Raw genomic sequence first — 25,389 nt, forward strand, 5'->3', positions numbered from 1 at the left:
ATGTGCTGGGTCATGTTTGTAGAAGGTGGAGTCCCTGTGTGCCCAGAAAGACCCTCACCTTCCGCTCCACGTCTGAGCTGGTGCTTCACTTGGGGTCCGTGTATGCCCAGTGACCCCCAAATGCTGCAGGAGCTGAGAAACCAAAGAAGGAGGCAAACAAACCCAGTTTGTCATAAACGGTGATTTATTAGGGGACCTACAGACAGAAGTGTGATCTTGGGCACCTGCAAGACAGGTAGATCTCCACACTGCAGACCCCCAGACCCAGGGCTTATATCTGGGGGAAGAGTATCCGTGCTCTGGAAGGAATGTGCAGGTGCTAAGCGGATGCTGTTGATGTCACGGTGCACCGGCATCGAGGCTTGTTTGGGAGGAAAGGTAAAACTTGTACTGAACGGGTTTTCCTCCATAAAGAGTAATACATTAACCAGACGTTTGGGTGGCATTTTTGGACTTGGCGTTAGGCAGATTCGCATTTGAAAATAAAGTCACTCTTATCTCCACACCCAACATTTGTGTTCAAGCCATGGAGAGGCAGGGACTGTTAAACCTCAAAGTTAAGGCTCGTACCCCAACCCAGCGTCAACTGGGCTCACGCAGGTGCGATTCCTGAGTCTTTGTATGCGAACCGTTTTATTTCTCTCTGGGAACTTTTGAGATTCTCGTAGACCTGGTATTCAGAAATTTCATGTCGATGTGTCTTAGTGTGGGTCTTTTGTTTTATGCTGGGCACTTAGTGAATCCCTTCAGTCTAGCAACCCGTGACATTCAGTTCTGAGAAGTTTCTGGTAAACTGCCTGTTCTCCACTCTTGGACCTCCTGTTACGGAGATGTTGGGCCTTTTAGATTGGGTTTTCCTGTTTCCTGTCTCTGTTTTTGGTTCTACTTTCCATATTTATTTCTGCCACCCTAATTTTTAATTTTCAAGAGCACTTTTTTTTCTCTGAATGTGCCTTTTTTCCCTTTCACCTTATTGTGATTTCAAAGTTGCAGACCTTCTTCTGTTTCTCAGTGGAAATTATGATTTTGTGAAAATTTCTTTTCTGCTTCCTGCCTTTTATCTGTCTCCTCTGAGCTCATTTTCTCAGTGTGTTTGCTGTGGTCTCTGTGCCTCGTGCTAGAGACTTCCCTCAAATATTCATGATTATTGGCCGTTCATGTTTAAAAGAGAAGCAGTAAAGTTGATTGGGAGCTCAGGGCTATATGTAGACAGGGGTATAGAGTATGTTTTCATTGTTTATATCCATATCTAATTTTTGAAACTAAATATGGATATGAAATGGACATGATTTCATGTTATCTGACCTTATTAACTGGGTGGCTGAATTAATACATAATCCCTACTCTCTGCCCTTTGGCCCAAATCTTTCCACGACAGCTTGCTTAGATACTAATGACATAGCCGCAGACCCTGAGCCATAAATGGAGGTTTCCTGGGGAACTTCGGGGCAAGTTTATGTTTTTCTGATAAGAGGGGCAAGTGTGGCCAGGATAATGCCTCCTCTTCCTTTCCAACTTTAATGAAGATGCAAGCCCTTCAACAGAGACAGTCAGCTTCTACCCACGAGAGGTCAGGGAGACAGCAGTGAGCTGACCCTGATTTCCTGAAGATGTTGATCTAATACCAACCATCACTAGTGGCGTCTTCATTTGGGAGAAAAATAAATCCCTATGTATTTGAGCCATTCTATAGTTTTCTGTTTACTTGCAGCCAAAAACATTCCAAATGATGCACCCTCGTAACTTTTTGGGAAAAAAAGTATAGCTTAATAATAATAATAAATAGTTTAAGACAATCTGGCATTCTTTCTCTTCTCAAAGTCACCAAAGCATAGGAGGACAAATCTGAAGGTCTAATTTACTATTGTCTTTGTTGATGTTATTGGCAAGGCACTTATTTACACTGGGGAAGATGTAGACCCCCTTAAAGGGATCTAGACTCTGGCCATCATGACAGACCCAACACGAGAGGGAGTTTGTACAGGTAGAGCAGAGTTGGGTAAATGAAGTCTGTGGGCCAAGTCTGGCCAGCTGCTTGTTTTTGTAAATAAAGTTTTATTGGAACACAGCCATGCTGATTTGCTGACATATCGCCTGAGGCTGCTTTCACACTGCAGTGGCGGAGGTGAGTCCTTGGGACAGATATACCACCAAAGCCTAAGACATTTACTCTCTGCCCTACACCAGAGAAGTTTGCTGACCTCTGGGCTAGGCTGTCAGGCATCGAGACTAAGGAGGAAGTGGGAAGTGGCCACCTGGCCTGCAGAGGGGCCTCCCACACCAGGAAGTTGCAGGTGGGAGATATCCAGGGACAGGTGTTGGGGAGCAGCAGACAGGGGCTCAGGAGAACCCACTGGGCACCCATAGGAGGAAGGGTTAGCATGTGGACCCCAGCCACACCCAGAGTGTACCGACCACTCAAGTCCAAGGAGAACTTTCCTGGCCTCATGCCTCCACCCTCCCTGTTTCCATCCTGGCGAAATCAGAGGCTTAGTCCTGAGCAAGGTGGGGAAATAGTGATGAATCCGACCAGGTTCCCCTTCCCCCCTACAGATCTCTAAGCCTAAATCATCCCTCTTACATTGGATGACAGATAGAAGTTCTGGTATTAGATAGCACTGGACTCATAATGCCTAAAAACAAATGTATTTCCACTAAGCTATTAGAAAAATATAGGCTTTGTCCAATATTTCATTCAGAGGTGGAGAAGGATAATTTACAGGGCTTGTTTGGAGGCAGTTGTACGGCAAGAGAAAGTTCCATTAAAATGTTATTTCCTCATACAAACCCTACGGCGGGGAGTTTGGAAATGTTCAGCAAAATTACATATGCATGTATCCCTTGACTCAGAAATCTGCTTCTAGGAGTTTATAGAGAAGTTACGCCAGGGAAAACATCTGAAAAGCGATTCACAGGGCTATTCACTGTGGTGCTGCTTCCTACTTTCTAACCATGGGGAATGATTAGAAACAGCCCCCAAGTACGTCGGAGGGGGCTGACTGATTACAGTCCGTCTACACCATGGAGCACAACATGAATGGACGAGAGTGTCTTTAGGTACCACAAGTGAGAAAAGCAAGGTAGAGAAGGCGGTAGATGGTGCACCACTGGTCATGTAAGAAGGCAGCATGTGGCACATGGAGGTGCCGCCCTCAGGGAACTGCCCGGAACAAAGGTCTGTAGAGTTGGGATGGACACATCCCAGAGTGCACAAGGGGTGCAGGAAGAAAATTTTAGAACATTGCATTTGTTATCACCTAAGACAATAAGGAATTGGGCTATGCTAAGTTGTGATGGATGCAAGTGGCCTCGTCTGGTCCATCTGCCAGGTGGGCTGGTCACCGTGACGATGGCACACTAATTAGTCTGGAGTCCCAGGAGGTCACTGGGCCTGTAGCCTGGTGAACATGACTGGCCCTCCCTCCAATGTCCCTTCCCCTGCACCCTGCGGCTGTGTTTGGTTTCTAGGCTTCAGCGTATCACCAGTCTGGTTTGGTTTTTTAAAAAAACATGCTCTCTAAAGATGAGTTACATGCTTTTATCTCCCAGAAAGTCATAGTTCCAGATCTACTCACTAATATTGTGATAGAAAGTGGCTGGTAGTGGTATACTACTGAATAGATAGTGAAAAAAATAAAATTAGAACAGGTCCCTTTAACGTGGTATTTTAACGCTGAGTGAGAAGCTGCTTCTCAAAAGAAACTCCTGTTAGGGAGAGAGTCTTTTGAAGATGGTATCTGTACATGTTTCCATCATTATTTGATTTCTGCTACCAAAAATGGTATGTCTGCTTCCTGCAAAAACACTTTTACAGGTGTTTCCCTTAACCTGGAAACAGAATTTCCTACCTTTTTAAAAATCATCCACAGAATTTCAGTTATGTGAAAACACCCCAACAAACTAGAAATAAGTAGTACCTTCCGGTTAGTTTGCTAGAGCTACTGACTGACATTAGGAAAGATGAAGGTTTATTCACTATCCCCACCATACAGGTGGGGAAAGCGAGGCACAGACCGGTTATATCACAGAGGTGACACAATTCATGAGGGCAGAGCCAGGGTTTGAAGACAGGTCAGCTGGTTCCTGGCTGTTCTCTGAACCCGTGTGCTAAGCTGCCTCTTGCATGTTTTATAAATTTCAAACGTACCTAGCATGCCAAGGGAGTGTGTGCCTAAGTTATAGATCCCTACACATGTAGGAGGTAAATACTCAAAAATAGTTTTCTTGATGGGGCAGTTTATCCCCAAATTTTAAAGTCGCTCATCTGCAAGAATTCTGGAGCCCTGCAGGGCACGACGGGCCTGGCCTGAGTTGAGAGAGGCTGCCCATAGCTGACTGAGTTGCCGTGTGCCTGGGTGCTCAGGCCAGTTCCTGGATGGTCACAGCTGCCCAGCAAGTGGGCACCCGTTTGCTCACTCACCTGCCTGCCCCTGGCGCGTGGCCTTCTAGAGCATGCACCTGCTTCCTTCTCGCAGAAGCTGCCACCAAAATAGTCCTAGAATAGACTTGAACAGGTTTTTTTAAACCTTAATCTAAACCATAAATACCAACTTCCAGCAGCGCTCCCCACGCAGTGCGGGGCCAGCTTTGGCGCATGTCACCTCCTTCCAACCAGCCGGGGTGAACGTGCCCCTCCACGTCCAGCGGTGCCCCTTCCTGATGGGGGCCGCTTCGGAGGTCAAGGTGCTGCTCATCTTCCCGCCTTGGGGTGGGGACCCCGCCCACGCTGCTGCTCATCGGCTGCTTCAGCTGCTTCCAGAGGAAGCCCCCGGGGGCAGGGCAGCTGCTGGGGAGTCCGGGAAGGGGCTGTGGGCGCCGCTGCAGATGGCAGCATGGCCCTGCCCAGTGCCTGGATGGAAACGGCCCCACCCAACCGCCCCACTGTGCTTACTCCAGGAGTAGCAAAGTTTTCTTGGCACCACTCCCTTCTGTCCTGTGCCGGGAGGCCAACTTCCAAGAGTGGTACCGTTCAGGCTCCTTTGCTTCTGGCTTCTGAGTGGGCGCAGCAGGGCGGAGGAGAGCTGGTGGCCGGGTCCTGCTGGCCGTGCCTTCCCGCTCTGGCCTGGCCAAGGCTCCCTCTGCAGCTGCAGCCACCGGTGGCAGGGCCTCCCCCGGCTCTGGCCGTTCCTACCCTGTCCCGCAGGCCAGGGTGGGGATGGTCCCCACTGTCGCGGGTCCCGGTGCCCGGCCTGTGCAGAGCCCCTCCCCGCACACCTCACAAACACCTCTTAGCTCTTGAGTGGAGTTCTCTTCCTGGCGGGGCTCTCGTGAGTACAGCAGGTGATGATTATAATTGAGGTGAAACCCTGTGTAGAGTCTGTCCAAATCTTTTGGCCATTTAAATTCAGGCTTCAGTTGACCCCATTGGTTTGTGGTAGACGTACTGAGTTGCGGAACCTGGAGGGGGGAACAGTTGAATCCGCGCTTCACTGCCGTCCCCCGCTGGTCTGGACGGGGGTGTCTGTGTGTCTGCAGGGTCTCAAGGCCATGTCTCTGCACTGTGCTGGCCCGGCCCTCTGCTGTGTGCTGAATTGTGTCCCCTGTCCCCTAAAATTTATATGTTGAAGTCTTAAGCCCGAATGACTCAGAATATGGCTACTTTTGGAGAAAGGGCCTTTGAAGAAGTAATTAATTTACAGTATGGCTATCAAGGTGGGCCCTAATCCAATCTGACTGGTGTCCTTATAAGAAGAGGAGATAAGGACACATATAGGGACACCAGGGATGTGCAGGGACAACCACGTGGACAGGCAACAAGAGGGCAGCTGTCTGTAAGCTGAAGAGGGAGGCTGCCTGCTGGTGCCTTGATCCTGGACTTCTGGCCCCCAGAACTGTGAGAAGATAAGTGTCCTTTAAGCCCCTAGTCTGCAGGACTTTGTTCTGGCAGCCCGAGCTGCCCCCCACACCCTCTTCCACCCCAGTCTCCCAGCAGGTTCTAGCTTCCCATGGCCGTGCCCACCTGGCCTCGGGCCGCGTTTGCACACCCCTCCTGTTCCAGCGACTGCGCTCACTGGACACAGTTATCCCTCTGCTGCTGTGTCCCACCTGGACCATAAAAAATTTTTGTCTTCTGGAATCTTCTTTGATAAACGTGTGTTAATATAACAGACCCGTCCCGAGCATCCACTCTGTGCCAGGAGCCACACAGCTCTGATAACACTAGAGGTGGTTCTAAGAGAAACGTGTTTAATAAAGTTTGTTTTTCACAAATCAAGACACATCCACTTGGGGCAAAATCGTGACATTCAGATGGATCTGAAAATTATGGTTTCTTTTATAGGCAGTTATTGGAGGGCCAAGACCCTCCAGCTGCCTGCCCTTCTGAGCACTTGAGACGAAAGGATTGGGATGCTTGGTACAAAACCCAGCACTTAAAAAGCATGAGGCTCTCAGCTGTGACTCCTCCCGTCTCCTCTCTGTCGTGGCCGTTCATTGATCCCCAAACCTGGCAGCCTCCTCAGGGGAGGAAAGATTTAAGACAGAGCAGCCAGCTCAAATCTCCATTTCGTGCGAGAGCCAGGAGGTGTGAAGGGCGGCCGGTTAGGGGATATTAACGTTCTGCCCTCAGCCTGCAAGACCCCTTTGCGTATAAATCCGAGTTCAAGAAATTGCGTGCTGAATTTTTTTTTTTTTTTTCAAAATCTCCATTTATGCTCTTTTCTGAAGGAATTCTATGTTGGCATTGGCGGAGATAAAGTTTGAGTTAATTTTGGCAGTTTTAAGCAGTAATCAATATTTTTGAGACTAGCAAACCCAGCAGTGCTTAGGATCATTGTCAATGATTAAAATTAAAACTTGGTTGTTTTAAAACTTCAGTTGAATTCTCACTGGTAGAGGCCCCGGATTAGGTGGGCAGATGTACTGGAGTGCTAAAACATCTTTATTAAGTGCAAATCCCATCTGATGTCAGCTTTTATGTAATTTTTAATGTTGTAGGAAATTCTGAAATCATGTAATACAGTTTTTGCTGTGAATTATCTTCAAAAGTCTTTGTACTCAGTGATCAGCCATGACCGTAATGAGACGTTTGTTGTATGTATCATGGTATGGGTAATGCGTAGTTGACGTGTATGGAAATGGATAGATGTTTGATTAGGAGAAGGTGGTGTGAAGGGCTGGACGTTGACTTGGGACAGGACCCTGAGACACTACTGTGATGGGGAGGGGACAGGAAACCATGTCACATGGCCAGTGCTTGGAGGATTCTGGGAAGTGTGCAACCTGCACACGTCCACCCCAGAGGAGGGACATCATGGGCTCTGGGCAGGGCGTTCTATGCTCAACAAGATGCCTGGTGGAAGAGGGAGCTACTGCAGGGACAGGTTCGGGTCTGCTGGACAGCACTTGGGGGCTGGGAAGTATTCAGCCAACTGGAAGTTTTGTGCAGACTGGCGGGGCCCCTATTGTTAACCATTCATGGCCAGGGTGGAGCATCGCTTTGGCATAGGACTCAGTAAGTACTTGTTAAATTAAACTGAAAAAAGAAGAACATGGTGGAAGAGGTGCCCTGAAATTATAGCACGCTGGGGCATAAGGTAATGTGTGTCCCAGCACTGGGACTCCAGCAGCAAGGCCACCACCTGTGGGTACTTGAAGAAGCAGTGCTGCGTTACGGGGGTCAGACCTGTCGGTGGGCCCCAGGCCTGGCCAATCATCAGCTACCTGGGGACCTGGTTAAAGGATGATTCCAGGCTCCATTCTCTGGGTTGGAGAATTTACATTTTTTAAGTTCCTGGGTGATTCCAGTAGTGGTCTAGGACACAATGGTGACCCCCGAGATCCCCTTAAGGCTTCGCTTTCTGTGTTTCTTAATAAAATCTAGTCCAGGGGCCGGGTTTCGCAGTGTTTGGTAGGGCCATTACCGTAATCCACATGTGACTACAAGCAGTCAGCAGCTATAGTATTTAATGTGCTTTGGGGACTTGACCGGCCCTGTGCTAAGCAAGGAAAATATAGCAGTGAGCAGCTGTGCCCCCAAATCCTGCCTCATTGGACCGTGCACTTTGATGGGGAGGGATAGGCAGAACCACGTGTTGTAAGCATGTTGTCTCTGAATGGTGACAGGTGCTATGAAAACCTTAAAATATGGGCACAGGCGTGCTGGAGGTAGGGAGTGTCAGTAATTTACATAGATGGCTGGGGAGAGATCTCTAATATGGGAGAGGGAGTCAGGTACGGGGAAGGATGTCCAGGCAGAAGGAACAGCCAGTGCAAAGGCCCTGAGGAGGCGGTGTGTTTGTGTGTTGGAGGAACCCCACAGAAGCCTGTGTGCCTGGAGCTGGTGGGTGAGCTGTGGGTCAAAGGAAGGGGGTGGGTGCTAGGAGGGTGAATTAGGAGGCAGTCTTGGAAATGCCAAATCCAGGTGCCTTTCATAACACTCAGGTGAGAGGCCCAGTAGCGGTTGAACATGTATCTGGGGTCCCAGAGAGACCCCTGAGTTTGAGAGTCCACCATGTGGAGGAGGCAGCATCCAAAGCTATGAGAGTACGCGCACTCCCTGTGGAACAAATCTAGACAGAGAAGGGGAGGGCCAAACATGGGCTCTGGGACACTCCAAAACGTAGAGGTGGGGGAGATGAGGAGGACAAACCAGGGAGGGGGGAGGAGACCCAGGAGCTGGTGGAGTCCCAGAGCCAAGGGAAGCAGGGCGGCATGGCCGGTGCCCGCCCCAGGGTGGGTGAGGGAGGGAAGGCCCAATGGTGAGCTTTGGGCTAAGGGCGAGCTTTGGCAGGAGACAGTCACTGTTGCCGAGGGGAGAGCTGCTCTCACCGGGTGGGGGAGAGAGGGTGTGGAGCCTGCTAGCTCAGTCACTTCTTTCAAGGGGTTTACTGTGAAGGAGAGCAGAGAAATAGGGCGTGGTTGGAGGACAAGATGGGGCGAAGAAAGTCTGCATTGTTTTCTTTCTTAAGATGGGAATGTAACAAGCTCTCTGTAGGCCGGTGGGAGTGATGGTGCAGAGGAGGGAGAAATGGCGGGTGCAGAAGAAAGGGTAGTTGGGGCCGTGCTGTCCTGAGTGGCAGTGGGGGAGTCCCATGCCCATGGAGCGGCGCTGGGGCCAGGACGGTGGCTGTGTCTCTCCTGCTGCTCCAGCAAACATATTTAACAGTGATGTGCAAGGGCCCTTCACATGCATGTTGGAGACTTTGCCAAAGTTAATATGTTGCCATTTTTTCCGAGTCCTTTTGGTTTCTCCCATCTCTAGAATGTTCTGGAAGATTTCCATGTGAATGTTCTATACCCTAATTAGGAAAACATCTGTATTTCACTGGCATAGGGGCAAAAGAGGGTTGCTTTTGTCATTTCTCTTCTGGGTTAGTATGCTTTCAAAATATCTGGACACCATAAAAACGCAGAGGTCAATAGAGATTTAATGTTTTCCTGAGAGCAATGTACTTGGAAGGGCTTTAAAAAAATCTCTTTAGCAGAGAATGATATCTTTGATCGCCATATAGCATTAAAATACTTTTTATTTTCTTGTGGGTTTAACAACAGAAAAACATCAAAGCCTTTTACGAACCACATAGCAATAGCCTGTTTCTTAAATGGCTGCCCAAAGTTCGGAAAGGGTAGCACACTGAAAACAACGGCCTTTCTGTGTTGCACATTCCAAGTTTGGAGCATGCAAAGAGATTAATGTAAAATGGAGATAACATTTTAGATTTTAAGATTTCATTGCAAAGCTAGGTCACAGCATTCCACGCTGAAGTATTAGTATTTGTGGATTATCAGTCATTATCCATTAACATACTCATGTATAATCATCATTGTTGCTAAGAGGTGTTTGTCCCTTATTGACACTTAGGACTTAAATCACATTTTCTGCTTTCCAAGCCCTTCGTCATAGTCAGAATTTTATGATGTGTTTTCATAGATAAAATAAACTCCAAGAGGCTCACCTTGCAAGGCCATGCAGCAGGTCACTGTTAAATACAGTAGGGTTATTATTCAGTCATCCGTGTGCATAATTCAGAATAATGGGTTGTGTGATTGGCAGTTCACATCTCTGTTAGGAAATTTACCTTCCTACGCTGTTTTACACAGTATTAAAATTGTGCTATTGCCTTGAAAAGTAGCATAATAAACAGAAGGAGTAATTCTTTGAGGTGTGTCGAATGGCAGAGGAAAGTGCTTAGAAATTAAACTTTGAGTAGATAGACCTCGTATGAATTGTTTGTAGTTGTTTGTGTCAGTCCTCGGCGTCCGAAAGCCAATTCCACAGGAGTTGAAAACTGATAGGAAAGAGAAGGCTGGTCTTTGTCTTAACCTTAGGGGCACCGTATCTTCTTCATCTCCATGAGTTGGGCATGTGGCGGCAGCTCACTAAATATTTATTGAAAAAGCGAATCTCCCCAGAAGAATTGAAAGCGGGTCTTGGAGGGATAGCTGCATATCTGTGTTCGCAGCGGCATTATGCCTAAGAGCCGAAAGGTGGAAACGACCCAAGTGTTTATCGACAGACGAATAGATAAAAAAAATGCAGTATATACAAGGACATGTGTCTTAGTCTAGGCTGCTATACCCAAATACCATAGCCTGCGTGGCTTATAAACAATATAAATTTATTTCTCATAGTCTGGAGCCTGGAAGTCCAAGATCAAGGAGCCAGCGTGGTCAGGTTCCAGTGAGGGCTCTCATCCAGGTTGTGGACTGAGCTACTTTGCGTTGTATTAATATCTTCACATGACAGGGTGAGAAAGCTCTCTGGGGTCCTAGTGATAAGGGCATTAACCCCATTCATGAGGGATTCGCTGTCATGACCTAACCTCCTCCCGAAGGCCCCACCTCCTAATGCCATCACTTTGGGAGTGAGGATTTCAACATGGGGGGACGCAAACATTTTTAACGTACAGTGGGATAATATTCAGCCGTGCAAAGGAGAACCACCCTGGCATGTGCCGTAACATGGATGAACCTTGCAGACATTGTTCCAAGTGAACTAAGTCACAAAAAGGCAAGTACTATGCGATGCCACTTACCTGAGGTACCTGAGTAGTGACAGAAAGTAGAAGGCAGTTGCTGGGGAAGGGGACAGTGAGGAGCTGTTGTGTGAGTAAAAGTTCCAGTTTTGCAAGATAAGAAGAGTTCTAGAGGGGGATGGTGCCGATGGCTGCACAGCAGTGTGAGTGCACTCAATGCACAGAACTGTACACTTAGAAATGGTTAGGATGGTAGATTTTGTTTGTATCTTACCACACTTTAAAAAAGTAAATCTTAATACCTGCCATTGTATAATAATAGTAACTGGAAAATCTTGTCGGTTGCGGGAGCAGGTGTGTACCCTTCCTCTCTCTCTTTCTCTCTGTCATTTACTAAAAACTGTGACAGTATTTGAATGTTGGAAACCAGGATGAAGTTAACTATGTCCATTTTCTGAAAGTTCAGATCTGAAACGGCTTTTCAATCGCTGTTAACAACTCTTGAGCAAAAGGGAAGATTTATTGAAACTCCAGAAATATCTTGAGAGTTTAGACATTACACTTTTGATGGGAATCTATTTAAACTCCTAGGGGGAAATGTGCAGAAATGTGCTAGTTTTTAGGTAAAATGACGTCTCCCGAAATCCTTGGAAATGTATGATGGGTTCTTGGGGCTTTTTGGGGAGTGGCTTGGTTGTCTCTTCAGGAAGGAAAAAGCTAACTAGCCCTCTGTTAATAGAAGTGTTTTTCTATTTGCCCCCCTCCCCCACTGTCATCGAGATATGAGGACAAAGTTCCTTTTGTCCTGTTCAACAGTTTGCTTTCTTGAAAGAGGTTGAGTGTGAATTTCTTTTCCATAGGAAAGGATTGTTGTTTTATGGGCATCAGTGATTGAAGTCCAGCCTGTGACTCACACATGACTGTTTAAGTATCCGCCTTCATTCCTTAATCAGGAGGTTTGCATCCTGCTGGCAGGGACTGGCAGCCTCAGAGGCTTCCAGGGAAACTCCACAGCCCCGGGGAGGCCCGCGGGGCCCTGGCCTCCTCCACAGAGAGCTCTCCTTGTTCTCCGCCTCCCAGCCCTGCCGACACCTGATCTGCCCCTGGACAAGGTCATCTGCAGAGACAGGGGCTGACCAAGCAGATGGAAGCCCACCTGTCACTGAGTAGACCCTCTTGCAAAGAAACACTTTCTCTCTGGCCTCCAGCCTTCACCTCCGGAAGCTTGGTTGACGTGAGGCTGCTTACGGCTGTTCCCCTTTCAGTCCACGGTTAATTTCTGTGTCCCAGAGCCAGAGAAAGAACCGGGCCCTTGATGGTCGTGATCCCAGAAGACGACCGCCATCATGTGCTGCCTTGGCAAGCAGCCAGCGCCCTCAGGTTGGACACCTGCCTTCAGGTGTGTGGCAGCTGATCTGACGGCTCTGAGCCCAGTGGTGAAATGGCCCCGGACTCTGGCCCTGGCTGTGTCGGTCACTGGCCAGGCAGCACTTGGACCATGATCACAGCCCTGGGGCCTTGGGGCTTGTCTGCTACGAAGGAAGGGATGTGCATGGAAGTGTCTGCCCCCATCCTCAGCAGCCTAAATGGACGGACAGAGCCCAGAATGTTGAGTGAAACCACCAGAGTCAACACCCACATGTAAGAATATGGCCAAGAGCCGGAAAACCCACAGACACACCTGTGTGAAGGTGGTGGCCTAGAGGACTATTTTCTCTCTCTTTTCTAAGAGACCACACTCCCCACACCTCGGCCTCAACCAAAGGGGAACCCAGGCAGCACATGCAGGACCCAGCTGGAGGCGTCTTGCACGAGGTGAAGAGCATTTAAAACCGCAGATAACAGACAGGTGCCTTTGCCCGCTGGGGGTACGGGTAGGGTGCATGTCATTCCTATCAGTGAGAAGAAGTCCTCTGCTGCTCTCCCTAGCTGGCTGGCAGAGAGGAGAGGAGGGGAGACTTTGGAGGTATCAGACTGTTCCCAGGGTGAGGCCTGGCAGTCCCTTGTTCAGCAGAGACAGTAAGGAGTGGACCTGCCAGGAGAGCTGGCCTGGGGTGGGCCCTGCACCTGACAGGGTGGAGAGGGATGCAGTTAGAGATGGGAGGGTGGCAGGGCACAGGGTGGGGGCTGTGGGGCTGCTAAGAACATGGTGTTTTCATTCCTGCCACCCCACCCAGTCCTCTGCTCCCCATCTGCCTAGATCACCCATCACCAAAAGAGTACGAGCTCCACACCCAGGTGGGACCCAGAGGGAAAGAAACAGCCACTGGAGGTGCTGTGCATGGGAAGGTGGGAGCTGAGGGGAAGCAGAACCCCGATTCAGGAGAATTGTGCAGCCAGGGATGGAGCAGCCACTCACCAGGGGAGCGGGGGGAAAGCAGATGTCGTGACAATATCCTATGTGCCCTGGGATTGGAGCGTTCCAAGATGGAGCACTGCCTTGTTGCAGCCGTGTATAGGCGCTACTGACACTCAGGCCATTCCCAAACGTCCCGTCTGGTGTCCACTTCCACCCCAGCATCACCTGCCACAGGTGCAGCCCGTGTGCACCACGGAGGACTGCTGCACACACTGTGCCTGGCCCTGGAGGTTGTACACACCACTTCTGGGCTGTATCCAGATTAGCAGCAAGCAGGAAACAGACATGACAGTCTGATGGATAATTGGGTACATGCCATGCTCAGCAGAGTGATATAGATTTGTGAAGTTAGCCCTGTAACAAGAAAAAATCTTTGAGAAATTAAAATGTATCAATGTACCAGACACTCTTCCAGGGCATGACACATATGATCCTGTGAGCCCTCCACAGTATCCCCCTTTATAGATGAGGACACCGGGGCTCGGGGAGGTTGTGCACACCTCACGGAGACCCCACAGCCAACAGGCAGTTGAGCTGGGGTTTGAATCCAGCCATTGTGTTTTCATGCAACTGTGCTGCCTTTTATCGAGTAGATACAGTGTGTGTCCTGGGACCATAGCTAGAAAATGAACATGAATCCAGCCCCCTATGCATTCTGCAAGTGGACACGGTTGCCAGCACATTCAAGGCCATCGGCTGCGGGTCTGGGATAAAATCTCCCCCAACCTTAGATTTGTCCTTTCCACTCTTTATAACCAGGATGGGTTGTTTGGAACATTTCAGAACTCAGAACCTCAGTCCTTTCGATAACCACCCCAGGACTGAGGTTCCAGCCGCAGAGGTAATGGCAGCTCCAAGACCAGAAGGATTCTGATTTAAGGGCTCAGCTTTGAGTGATCTCTCAGGTTCTTAAAGCAGGGACCTCTTCTACCCTAAGTATTGCTGTCAACTTGAGCCCCTGCAGTGCTAAATGCTGAGCGCCCAGTGGAAAACCATCTCCACGTTCCACAGTCAGGCAGCCAAGCCTGTGTCCCTCCCCGCCATCCACTTGGCAGTTATGGAGCCAGAGTACCCACGTGTCTCTCAACACGTGTGTTTCTAGTAGGAGCCTGTGCGGCAGTAGTGAAACCGCTCCATGTGCCCTTGTGTGCGCGCACACACACACACACACACACACACACACACACACACAGCCGGAATAAATGGTATAATCAAGCTCCTCTGAGCTAAGTTCTGTAACATCTGTTTGTGTTAAGTGGTGCTCTTTGAAAATGACTTTTCCCCTCCTTTATAAAAACAACCTTAATTTTAGACGGTGAAGAAATGGTGTGTGGCAATTATTTTTGCTTTCTTCAACAAGACGTGTTTAAGTAAATGAGATTCATTTCTAGAACCGAAGTGCTGAAAGAGCCTGATTAGCAGAATCGGCGCCTGCAATCACACGTAATCACTGTGGGCAAACAGCCCCCGGTAGCTGGGCCGGAAAGGCCGCGCTGCCGCTGCCGTGGGTTCTGCTTGCCGGCAAGCCTTCAGCAGATGGGCTGCTAATATAATTAGGAATCGTTGTGTTAAATGAGCCATTATTTAAATTATCTGCTAATTTTCCTATCTATTAACCTGCTGAAAAAGAGACAGTAATATCTAAGGAATCTCAGGCTGCTAATCACTAACTAGATGAATCACCCAGTTTTTCCCTTTAATGCAACATTTTACCTTATTGCAGCAATTAGCCAATGGCTTTCTGCAGGGTTATTGCCCAATGCATCAACTGAAGATTAAGAAGGGACAGTGGGACATGCCGGAGTCTGCACTTAGGTTTCAGCCAGGTGGCAGATCTGCGGTTCACCACGGGTCCTGGGCCCTGGGAGGCCCTTGGCTTTCTTGAGCATTCTGTTGTCTAGTTTTTTTCATAGTCTCTGAGTCAAAGGACATTGGACGTTTAGAAAGCATGTCTTAATCCATTCTGGCTGCTATGACAAAATACTAGACCGGGCGGCTTAAAAAGGGCAGACATTTGTTCCTCAGTGCGGGATGCTGGAAGTTGCAGATCACACAGCCCTGGCATGGTCCGTGTCTAGCAGGGGCTTCCTGGTTCACAGCAACGACACCTTCTCTCTGTGTCCTCACTTGGCAAAAGGGGTGAGAGAGCTCTTTGGGTACTTTTATAAGGGCACTAATCCCATTGGTGAGGGCTCCACCCTTGTGACCTAATCACCTCCCAAAGACCCCACCTCCTAATACCAGCACGTTGGAGATTAGGTTTCAACTTACGAATTTTGGGGTGGGGGACACAAGCCTGCAGACCACTGCAGAGCAGAAGGTGAGGTTTGTGTGAGTAACCTTCTCTTGCTCTCCCTGCCCTGAGACTGGTGGTGGGGTAGGGAACTGAGGCAGGGAGGAGGAGGAGGAAGCCAGTACAGGGTGCACCACAGAGAGGGTTACTGCATTGCACAACTGGGGGTCAGCCCCGCCGGGGACCTGGGAAGACAGCACGGAGCATGCTCAGAACTGTCTCCCTGAGGAGCGAGGGAGTGAACGCTTTAATCCACCAGCTATTTATTTTTGGTGGAGGGCTGCTCCCGGGAGCATTCACTCTGGCACTTCAGGCCTGCCCTGGATGCTAGACAGGCTCACTCCTGAGGTTGCAGAAAACACCAGAGGCTGAAGTGAGTGCCCAAGGAATATGGGCAGGACACAGACAACCTCTGCTGTCATCTCGCTTCTTTCTGTGGTTATACTTGGACATTTGAGAGATAAGTTTGTGGTTATTTATATAGCAACTGGGAAGTTAACCAAGTTTAGCCTGCCTTAGACAATTCTAGAAAATCTAAAGAAATTCTTTGCACACATGCATTAGGAGTTTGGCCTGTTGAACTTTCTCCAGCTACTTGCAACTTCTTGGCAAGTTTGCTTTCTTAATTGGATTTCCCTCTGCTCCCAGACGAAGCCCATGCATATCTTCCCCATCAGAAGTAACAAATAATTCGTGAATTTCTATTAGTCCTACGCACTATGGGACCAAAAAGAGACTAAGAAAAAGGGGTTTGCCCTCAGGCGACTAACAAGGTGTGTTTCCAAAGCTTTGTGGAGGGGCTGGTCCTCTGTGGCCGTTGCCTCCTGCAGGACAGACAGGTAAGGGAAAGCCAGGGGTGACCCTGGGTCTGGACCTCTGAGGTCACCAGTGCTTCTGGTCAGCCTTGGACTGCTAAGGCAGAAGACCCTTCTCAGCAGGCTGGGGGGAAGAGGATGAAGAATGGACACAAGGTGGCCCGATGCTTGGCTGTAAAGGGGGAAAGGTAGTAGCTGGAAGGAGCATGTTTTGGGTTTTGCTGCTTTTAAGAAGTTGAGAAAAATTAGCCTGCTCCATTCCTGCAGTTCCTAGGTCTCTTGCGAATTGGATCACACATGGCTTTTAAAGATGGGTGGTGGCGGACATGTTCTCCATACTGCATTCTGCATTCTCCACCATGTGGGGCCAGGACCCGCTCCATCGTCTTTGATGCTCCGCCCCCGCCCCTGGCCGGGCACTCGAGGTCCTGCACCTGCCCTGAGAGTGCCCTTGGGGCCCCTGGCAATGGCTGCAGGGTCAGAATGGTTAAAAGCCAGTGACTCCCAGCATAGGAGCCCCAGTCCCTGGTGGAACAAGGTTTTTGTTTCTCGTTAGTATGTTCTGGAAAGATGGAAGGCGAGTTCCTTAGGAGGTTGCTTAGTGTGGGGAAGGACTGTGGGCTCTCCCAGGCCGCTGACCCGCTCCACCCGTTCTGTTCTCCTCCGTATAAAGTAGGAATCACATCTTTCTCTGTGCTTCTGAGCCATTGTGAGTCGAGCTTTGAAAGTGCACAACATTCCCTGAATTTGAGGCTCTGTGTGTTTTCAATGTCGTTTTAGTGGCTGAACAACATGGTCCGGAGCTGGGCTGTTGTGTGTGTGTGTGCCTGTGTGTGTGCGCACACTTGTGTATATAGGGAGTTGAGCCCAAAGAGGCAGGAAATGATTTGGAAATTCTTAGAATAAAGGAAGCTGCGGATTAAGTTACTAGCATGTGGCGTAGAATGAGGTGTCCAGAAGAAACCTCCACCCCGAGTGTCTGAGTTTCCGGTTGCTGCAGAGTGTATCGAGAAATTTATAGGGCTGGTGGCTTTATTCTTTTTCCTGTGTGGTTGCGACTTCTTGCAAAAGGCGAGTAATGGTCCTGGCGAGAATTCACCATGAGGAATGTCCATTTCTGTCATCACCACGCAGAAAACGGTGTTGGCTTCTGGCTGCTGCTCAGATGTTTTACTGGAAACACAGCCCCAGGCGTTTACTGTCCCCTGGATGTCTGTCCCTCGCCTGACTTTGGCTGCCTTGTTTATTTGGGGCGATTTCTCTCCTCGAGTCATACATTCCAGGAATGGCCCACATGGTGACCGGCTTTGCCGAGCCATGACTCTGGATTGAATTTTCTTGAAAGCCGCTGTGCTGCGATCGCTGTGAAAGACGGGGCTGTGCCGCGTGGCCCCGGCCACGGGGAGAGATCATCTGCGTGAAATAGCGCAGTCGCCCGTCGGCCTGACGTGCTCTGTGTCTGTGTTCCCTGGCTTGCAAAGGGGCCCCAAGGCAGCGCTGGGGGGGTGGGAGGGGAAAGAGACGCTGCGGGGGCTGGGGTGGAATCCAAACTAGGGGAAGAAGGCTGGAATGTGCAGAAAGTTGCTGTCACTGGGCTATTGTGTGGGGGACAATAGCCTTGTTCCTGCTCTGGGTGCGCCTGGCTATGCAGGGGCAGGGAGTGTGGACACGCGGTGCCGGCCTGGCCAGCCACACTCGGGGAGCGCCCGGCCGCCGGTTGCCAGGAAGACCCAGGGAACACTGGCGGACGTGGCACGCATCCATGGCGGGCACTGGGCGTGGGGAGGAAGGCTGCTCTTGTTCAGGAATCTATAGCTTTTTTTATCTGTGACTTTGAGTGACCAAGAAAGAGTATGTCTCCGTGTCGTGTCACTAGTAATTTCTTTAGGGTGATTGATGACTCTTGCCTAACAGCCACACTATCCTCGTTTAGAGACCTGACATTCCCAGATTTGCCTCGTATAGGAATTTATCTTGTGGGGTTTTTTTTTTTTTTCTTCCCTCTCTACCTCTCTACCCTCTTTTACCCAAGCAACTTTAAAATTCATCTCACCTCCAGGAAATATTTAAATGCAAGACGTGGAGACCCTGGTGAGGCCCCGGGGCCATGTGAGTTGCATATATCAGCTCTTGTCGGCTTTCATGGGGTGTCCGCCGGCTGGGCCTTGGTGCTATCCAGTGCCGGTGCTGGGTGGGTTGCACTCTGGAACCCCTCCCAGTAATGGTGACGGTCGCAGGCCTTGCTGTGTTCGCATCAACCACATGTGTAGCTTTTGCTCCTGCGTTAACCCTACGCTGGCTGCAGAGGACATGTCACAGAAGCCAGCTCCACAGGTGGCTGGGAGGCTCGGAGACTGGCATACCTTGGAGATGGAAAATGTGGTGAGCTGGCAGGTATCACTAGCAAGTCACAGCATCTGTGGGCAGAGTGTGAGCAGGAAACCTGGGAAATGTCTCCTGTCATCCTCCACCTGGGGACTGCCCACCCTACCAGAACCTGGGCAAGACAAGAAAGGATCCTCCCTGGAGCCTCTTTGGGGAGCGCAGCCCTGCCGATGCCCCAGTTTTGGACTTCTGGCCCCCAGAACTGTGAGAGGGTAGATGTGTGCTGATACCACGCAGTGCATGGTAGTTTGTTGCAGCAGCCCAGGAAACTCACGCAGGAGGTAAGCCCCATTGTCCAGGAAAATTGAATCAGACCAGCCGATATTAAGATGTATCGATAAAGCTATAGAACTTCATGGCTACGGAAAGAACTCTTCAGGTATCCAAGGAGAAAAACAAAGTCACTTCTAGCGAGGAAAAGTAAGACATGCCTCAGATTTCTCCACAAATGCTCAGTGTTGAAATGCCCTGGAGAAGTATCTATAAAGTGTAGAAGGAATTACAACGTGACCCAAATGTATAAAACCCAGGCAAATCGTTCTCCAAGTGCAGAGGCCGCGGAGACGTGTTCTCAAATCACTTGGAGAAGACGGTGCCCACCTCGCCGTGGGGCCTGCGGGGCGCTGGACATGACCGAGCCGTGGGACAGCGGGTGCAGGAGCCATGGGCTGAGGGACTGGTACCCGGTGGCAAATCTATTTCCTGTGGGATGACGAAGCCACTGTGGGAAATGCGGCTATCAAAAGCAACCTTGCAAATGTATCATGAACAATCATATAACCTGCTGAGAGGTTGGTGGCGATTCAGGTACATTCACCACCTCGTGTCCCTTAACGCAAGGACAGTCCTGACAGACAGTCAGCAAAAAATATGGGCAGGTGGGTAAAAAAGGGTTTACGTGCATTATGTAAATTATAAAAAGGTATCTCATAGAAGGAAAAATGATGTTATAATCCCACACTCCTTCCCATCTCTCCCTGCCCTAGAACACCCCTTTCCTTCCCAACATCTTGATTTTTTTTTTTTTTAGAAATGTGGTAATTTTGTCAGATTTCAGAGTGGGGAGTACACAGACATTCTTAGTTTCCTAATCAAGATAAGAGGTTAATGGGTATCATTTAAATGATAAAGAAAATGACCAAAATAATTTAAAGATGGAAGATCTTTAAATCTGCAGTTTTAAGAACCAGAAAAGTTTTTAAAACAAGGAAATCTGTGAAAATTAAAGAAATAAAGGAAGAAACATTAGAACAGAAAATGTAACATAGGAAGTGATAGGGTAAGGAAAATATGTATAATTGAATGGAAATGGGATAAATTCATCCCTTAAAAGAATTGACATTGTGAGATTTAAGAAAATGGTGCAGAGATTCTGACATGCCCCCACCCCGCGCGCCGGGCTGTGTTGAGACACTGAGGCTTTAGTGTTCGGCACTGAGGAGCAGAGGAAGAGAGAGCCCCGCCCTGCAAGAATATCTGGCCCAGCCAGACTGACTGGATGGATTCCCCCACGGATCTTGACCTGCTATCCATGGCTTGGTACGTACAAGAACTTCTCAGCATCCACCAATTCCTCTCCAGTAAAATCCAAGTAAATGCAGATTTGTTTGGTGCCCTCTAAGTGGAAAAAACACGAACAGGTTTTCTCCAGTCTCACACCACAGCGATCAACACAGAAGACTCTGAGACCAACCATGTGGGGATTTCCCCACCCACAAGCGAGCGACCCGTTCTGCAGTGGACACCAGCTGGGTGTCCTCCGATCCGTTCAGTCCCAACACCGTCTACCTGGAGAGAGCTCAGACCCCACCGGTGGAGGGCTCGGTCCCAAATACTGCCCCGACTTCCGATGCCCGTCGCAAGCCCCGGGCGGTTGTACCTGTGCTTCTACCAACTGGCTACAAATTGAGATCCCACAATCCCATCTCGAGCTGGATTTATTTGCTATTGGCTCACAGAACTCAGGGACACACGTTTGCCAGTTGATTATAGGTGACATTACAGAGGGTTCCGATGAAGAGGTGCATGGGATGAGGCCTGGGGGAAGGAATCGGAGCATCCACGCACCATCCTCCAACAACTCCAGGTGTTCAACCACCTGGAATCTCGCTGAACCCAGTCATTTTTGGGTTTGGGTGGAAGCCTCGATTAGGTAGGTGTGATTGATTAAATCACTGGCCTCCCCTCCCCGTCCTGGAGGCTGAGGGTGCGGTGCGGCTGGAAGTCCCAGCCCTCTAATCCTGCCCTGACACTTCCTTGTCCTCAAGCTGCTGCCATCTGTCAACTCACAACGTAACTAACAGACACACCACTGTGGAGAGTCCCAAGATTGTAGGGGTCTGTGCCAGGAAATAGGGATGAAAATCAGATACATATTTGACAATTTATCTTACTCTTCTTTGCACATTGATGAAAAATACAGATCAAATCCAATCAAACTGTGGTTTGGGGACTTGGGGCTTTTGACTACCAAATATTTGGATGGGGAACCAGAAAACACATGCACATTTTTAAATCACGTTCTATCTGAAATCAGTTCAGACATCTCTGTGGCGGTGTGAGATCTCACGTTTTCTGGAGGCTGTGTGTTAGTAACTGGAAGTTAAGGGTAGAGAATTCATTTACTAAAACTAAGATGTGTAAAGTGGCATTTATAGTCTCTTTAGTTAGTGTGTTGTAGCCTTTATTTTAGATGCACTTCAAGCCTCAGTCCCCAGATGGGTTTGTCTGCTGTTGCTGCAAAGTTTTCATGAACTCGGGTCTTCGGTGTAGAATTCTCTCCAGCCACAAAGCAGGGTTTGGCTTGAGAAAATAGGGCGTCACCGTTTGCCACCACAGCCCCAGCAGATGCTCCCAGGACCGCTTGTTCCTCACTCTCCCCGCTATTCCTGCTGCCTCCTGTGGGGCAAGGCCGATGCTTGGATCAAAGGAGCAGGAACGGACCTGGCTTCTGCCAACAGCCTGAAATCTCTGCCCCTGCAGACCCTCCGCGCAGCAGAGCTGTGTGCACAGACTGCATTCCTCTTGCTTGTTTATTTTTTCTGAATCGATTATCTTTGTACCAAGGGCACAGTTAGCGTCTTTGATTTTACCTTTGAGAATAATTTAGTTCTTCATTCAACAAATATTTGAGTGCCTGCTATTTGCCCGGCTCTGTTCTGAGCACTGGGGTCAGAGCAGCGAACAAAATAGCAAAAATCCCAGCCATGGAGAGCTTTCGCGCCACCGAGAACCGTCGGGAGCGAGTGAGTGTGTGAGGGTCCCTGGGTCCAAGCAGGGGGTGAGTGGGGTAAAAGAGTGCAGCTGGAGTCAAACTCTCCAGGTTCGAGCCTCAGCTCTGCCGACTTACCCTCCTGTAACAGGGTAGATCAGTGTCCCTGCACCTCAGTTTCCCCATCTGTGAAATGGGGGTGATGATAGCACCACCCTCAGAGAGCTGCTGTTAGGACTGAACAAGTCAATGGAAACATGAAGCCCTCACGGGGGTGCCTGGCACATCCTAGGTGCTGTTACTATGTTAGAGGCGATGATATTATCAGGCCAGGGGGAGGCGGGGACAGGTCAGCAGGGGACTGGGAATGGCGGTATTTCAAAGGGGTGGGCAGGGCTGGCTTCGTGGAGGCGTGGGGCAAAGCCTGGGAGGAAGCAATGGGTGCGCCACGTGGACTCGGGGTACCCTGGGGAGAGTTTCCCGCCTGGGTGAAGGTGGCAGCGGGAAGCCCTGCGTCCAGGGCAGGTGTGGGGCATCCGGGGCATGTCTGGAGGTCGGCGTGGCTGGGAGCAGTGAGCCTGGGCACAGGCTGGTGGTGGCAGCATCGGAGGACTCTGGCTGTTACTCTGAGAGGTGCAGGAGCCGTGGGAGGCGGAGGGTCGACCTGCCGTGACTTACACAGTAATAGGATTGCGGTGGTCGCTAGTTGGGAGTAGACTGAGGAAGGCAGCAGGAAGACCAGTTAGGAAAAGGCGGGGACGACGGTGGCACGGACCACAGGGGGCCCGGTGGGGGAGGTGAGGAAGGGGCAGGTGCTGTCCAGACCCAGCAGTGGGGCCCGAGCTGCTCCCTGGTGGGCTGCAGGGGGGGCATGAGGGCAGGAAGCACAGAGCTGACTCCCAGAGTGTCCTGAGCCCACCAGACGGAGCTGCTGTCGGCTGGGATGGCCGAGACCATGGAGGGAGCAGGTGTGGGGGCGGGGAGCCCCAGTCTGGGCCGTCAGACTCAGAGGTCCTGTCAGGTGGCCTGTTGGTGTCCTGGGCTGAAACTAGGGGGGGGGGGCGGAAACAGCAGGAACTTACTCTCTCACAGCTGTGGACACCACGGGTCTGGAATCAAGGTGTCAGCAGGGCCACTCGCCCTCTGAGACCCTGGGCAGGGCTGTCCTTGCCTCCCCTGGCTCCCTGTGAGGTTGTTGGTCCCTGTCGCTAGCTCACCTGAACGTGATCGCCCCCACAAAGGCCCACCTGCCACTGAGGGCACATGCACAGCCGGGGGGGGTGGGGCAGGACTTCCACGTTTTTCGATGGAAAACACAGTTCAGCCCATCACAGGTGGTTGGGAGACATCAAGTGGAGGAGCTCAGGGGCGGGTCTGGGCCTGCCTCAGCTCGAGGGTCTCCATGCGGGGAAGGCGTTTAAAGCCTCAGGACTCGACGGGGTCACAGAGGGTGCGAGTGTAGACGTGCCCCGAGTGTAGACTCACCGAGAGTGTAGATGAGCCCGAGTGGCCCCCACGCTGAGCCCTGGGGAACCCCCCAAGGCCGGGGAGGCAGAAGTGCCTGAGTGAGGCTGAGGCAGAGGAATTAGGGGAGGAGTCAGGGGAGGAGGACGACAGGAAAGCTCAATGCCCCCAAAGGCAAAGTGGGGAAAGTGTCTCCCGGAGGAGGGAGTGAGATGAGTCAGAGTCTGCCGGTGGGTCAGGTAAGAAGCAAACGGAAAACACTGGACCTGGCAGAACTGAGGCTGGTGATTAGATAATCCTGGGTAAAAACCTGCCTACCTTGATTTTCTGGTCTGTAGCTTTTTAAACTTGGTTTTCAACCTTTTGGGCTCTGTCTACATATTCTATACTTATTTCTGAAAGACGTGTTCCTTCTGTAACGGCTGGCCGTGTGTCTGGACTTGAGAGGTGCTGGGCATGGGAAGATGCATGACAAATGAGTCCACCCTTGGATGCCATTGTTCAGTGGGGAATATGGGTGACACTAATAAAATACAGTGTGACGGCTCTATGGCACTGGTCACCGGGGACCTGCAAACTAAAACCACAGCAAGATACCATTCCACATCCACAGGGATGGTGAAAGTAAAAAAAGACCAGCCACACCAAATTCCAGGGAGGGTATGAAGCAAATGAACTGAATTCACTGTTGAGATGCTGCTCATGGAAGTGTAACTTGGTTTGTAGATGTTGGAGAACTATTTAGTTCTTTTGAAAACGTTAAAAATACATCTACCCCATGACCCAACAAGTTTCACTGCTAGGAATCTGCCCAAGAGAAATGGAAATACGCATCCACAAAAAGACTTTTATAACAATGTCATAGCAGCCTCGTCCCTGATAGTCTAAAACCGGAAACAGCCCAGGTCCCCATCGGGAGAAGCAGAGCAACCGTGGTGTGTCCCTGCAGAGGAATCCACTCCATGGTGAGAAGGAGCAAAGGACCGGTGCACACAACGTGACAGAATCTCAAAAACAAGTTGAGCATAAAAAAAAACAAAAACAAAAAAACAGATCTTGCATTTTTATTGCACACAAATTAGACCTCGGTAGAACTAAAAACTGACACTTGCGACAGGTGTTTCCAGGTGCTATGCGGAGAGGTGAGGGGCGTCCTGCGGAGGGGAGGCCAGGCCCGGGCAGGAGTTCAGCCTGGCCAGAAGCCCAGTGATGAGGAAGGGCTTTTGGCCTTGTTAGCGAGTTCCAGTGGCTTGAAAAGTAAATCCTAGTAATTTAACAGAATTTGTTTTCTTCTAAGGCTCAGTGTGGATCTGAGGCAGGACTGTCCCCTCCCTAATGCGAGCTTCTTCAGGGACCGCACTCAGATTTCAATGTTACAACAGCTTTTCCTCCCCTAGTCAGTATAAGTTTTTTCCAATGGTTAAATTATTCCTCGTACTCAGTTTAGTTTTTTAAAACAAATTATTCGAGTATTATACAAATAACCTGATGCTTTCTGGTTTTTTCTCCTTAAAAAATCATAGCTACAGATTCTTGTCGACACCGGAAGCAGCAACTTCGCCGTGGCAGGTGCCCCGCATTCCTACATAGATGGCTACTTTGACGCGGCACGGTGAGTGCGGGACTGCGGGCGCGGGCTCGGGCCCTGCATGCATTGGAGGGCTTCAGAATGTACCGGAACACGGCAGGCAGGAGGCTGCTGCTTTTAAAGGGGCATGTGTGTGCACGTGTGTTTGCATGTATATATACATGTGTGTGCACGTGTAGACCTATATGCTACATATATGTATGTATATGTTCATTCCAGGGGGATCCACGGCAAGATTCTCCCAATAGCCATGGTGCGTTCACATGAGATTCACTTTAGGAAAATTCAAGTCAAGCACAACCTTTGTAGCCATGCCTAAGTGGAGGTTTACTGTGGTGCCTCCAGTCCTGCAGCTGAG

The 25,389-nt window shown here is 50.0% G+C and overlaps 1 protein-coding gene across 1 annotated transcript in view; it reads left to right on the forward strand.

Annotated features, from left to right (window-relative positions):
- BACE2 (beta-secretase 2) overlaps window positions 1-25,389 on the forward strand; it is a 79,530-nt gene that overhangs the window by 11,274 nt on the left and 42,867 nt on the right. Inside the window, exon 2 of the mRNA XM_045540697.1 lies at window positions 24,967-25,055. Coding sequence (XP_045396653.1) covers window positions 24,967-25,055 — 89 coding nt within the window. The remainder of the gene's footprint in view (window positions 1-24,966; window positions 25,056-25,389) is intronic.

This window comes from Lemur catta, chromosome 1 (genome assembly GCF_020740605.2).
Source record: "Lemur catta isolate mLemCat1 chromosome 1, mLemCat1.pri, whole genome shotgun sequence".
NCBI classification, from domain to species: Eukaryota; Metazoa; Chordata; class Mammalia; order Primates; family Lemuridae; genus Lemur; species Lemur catta.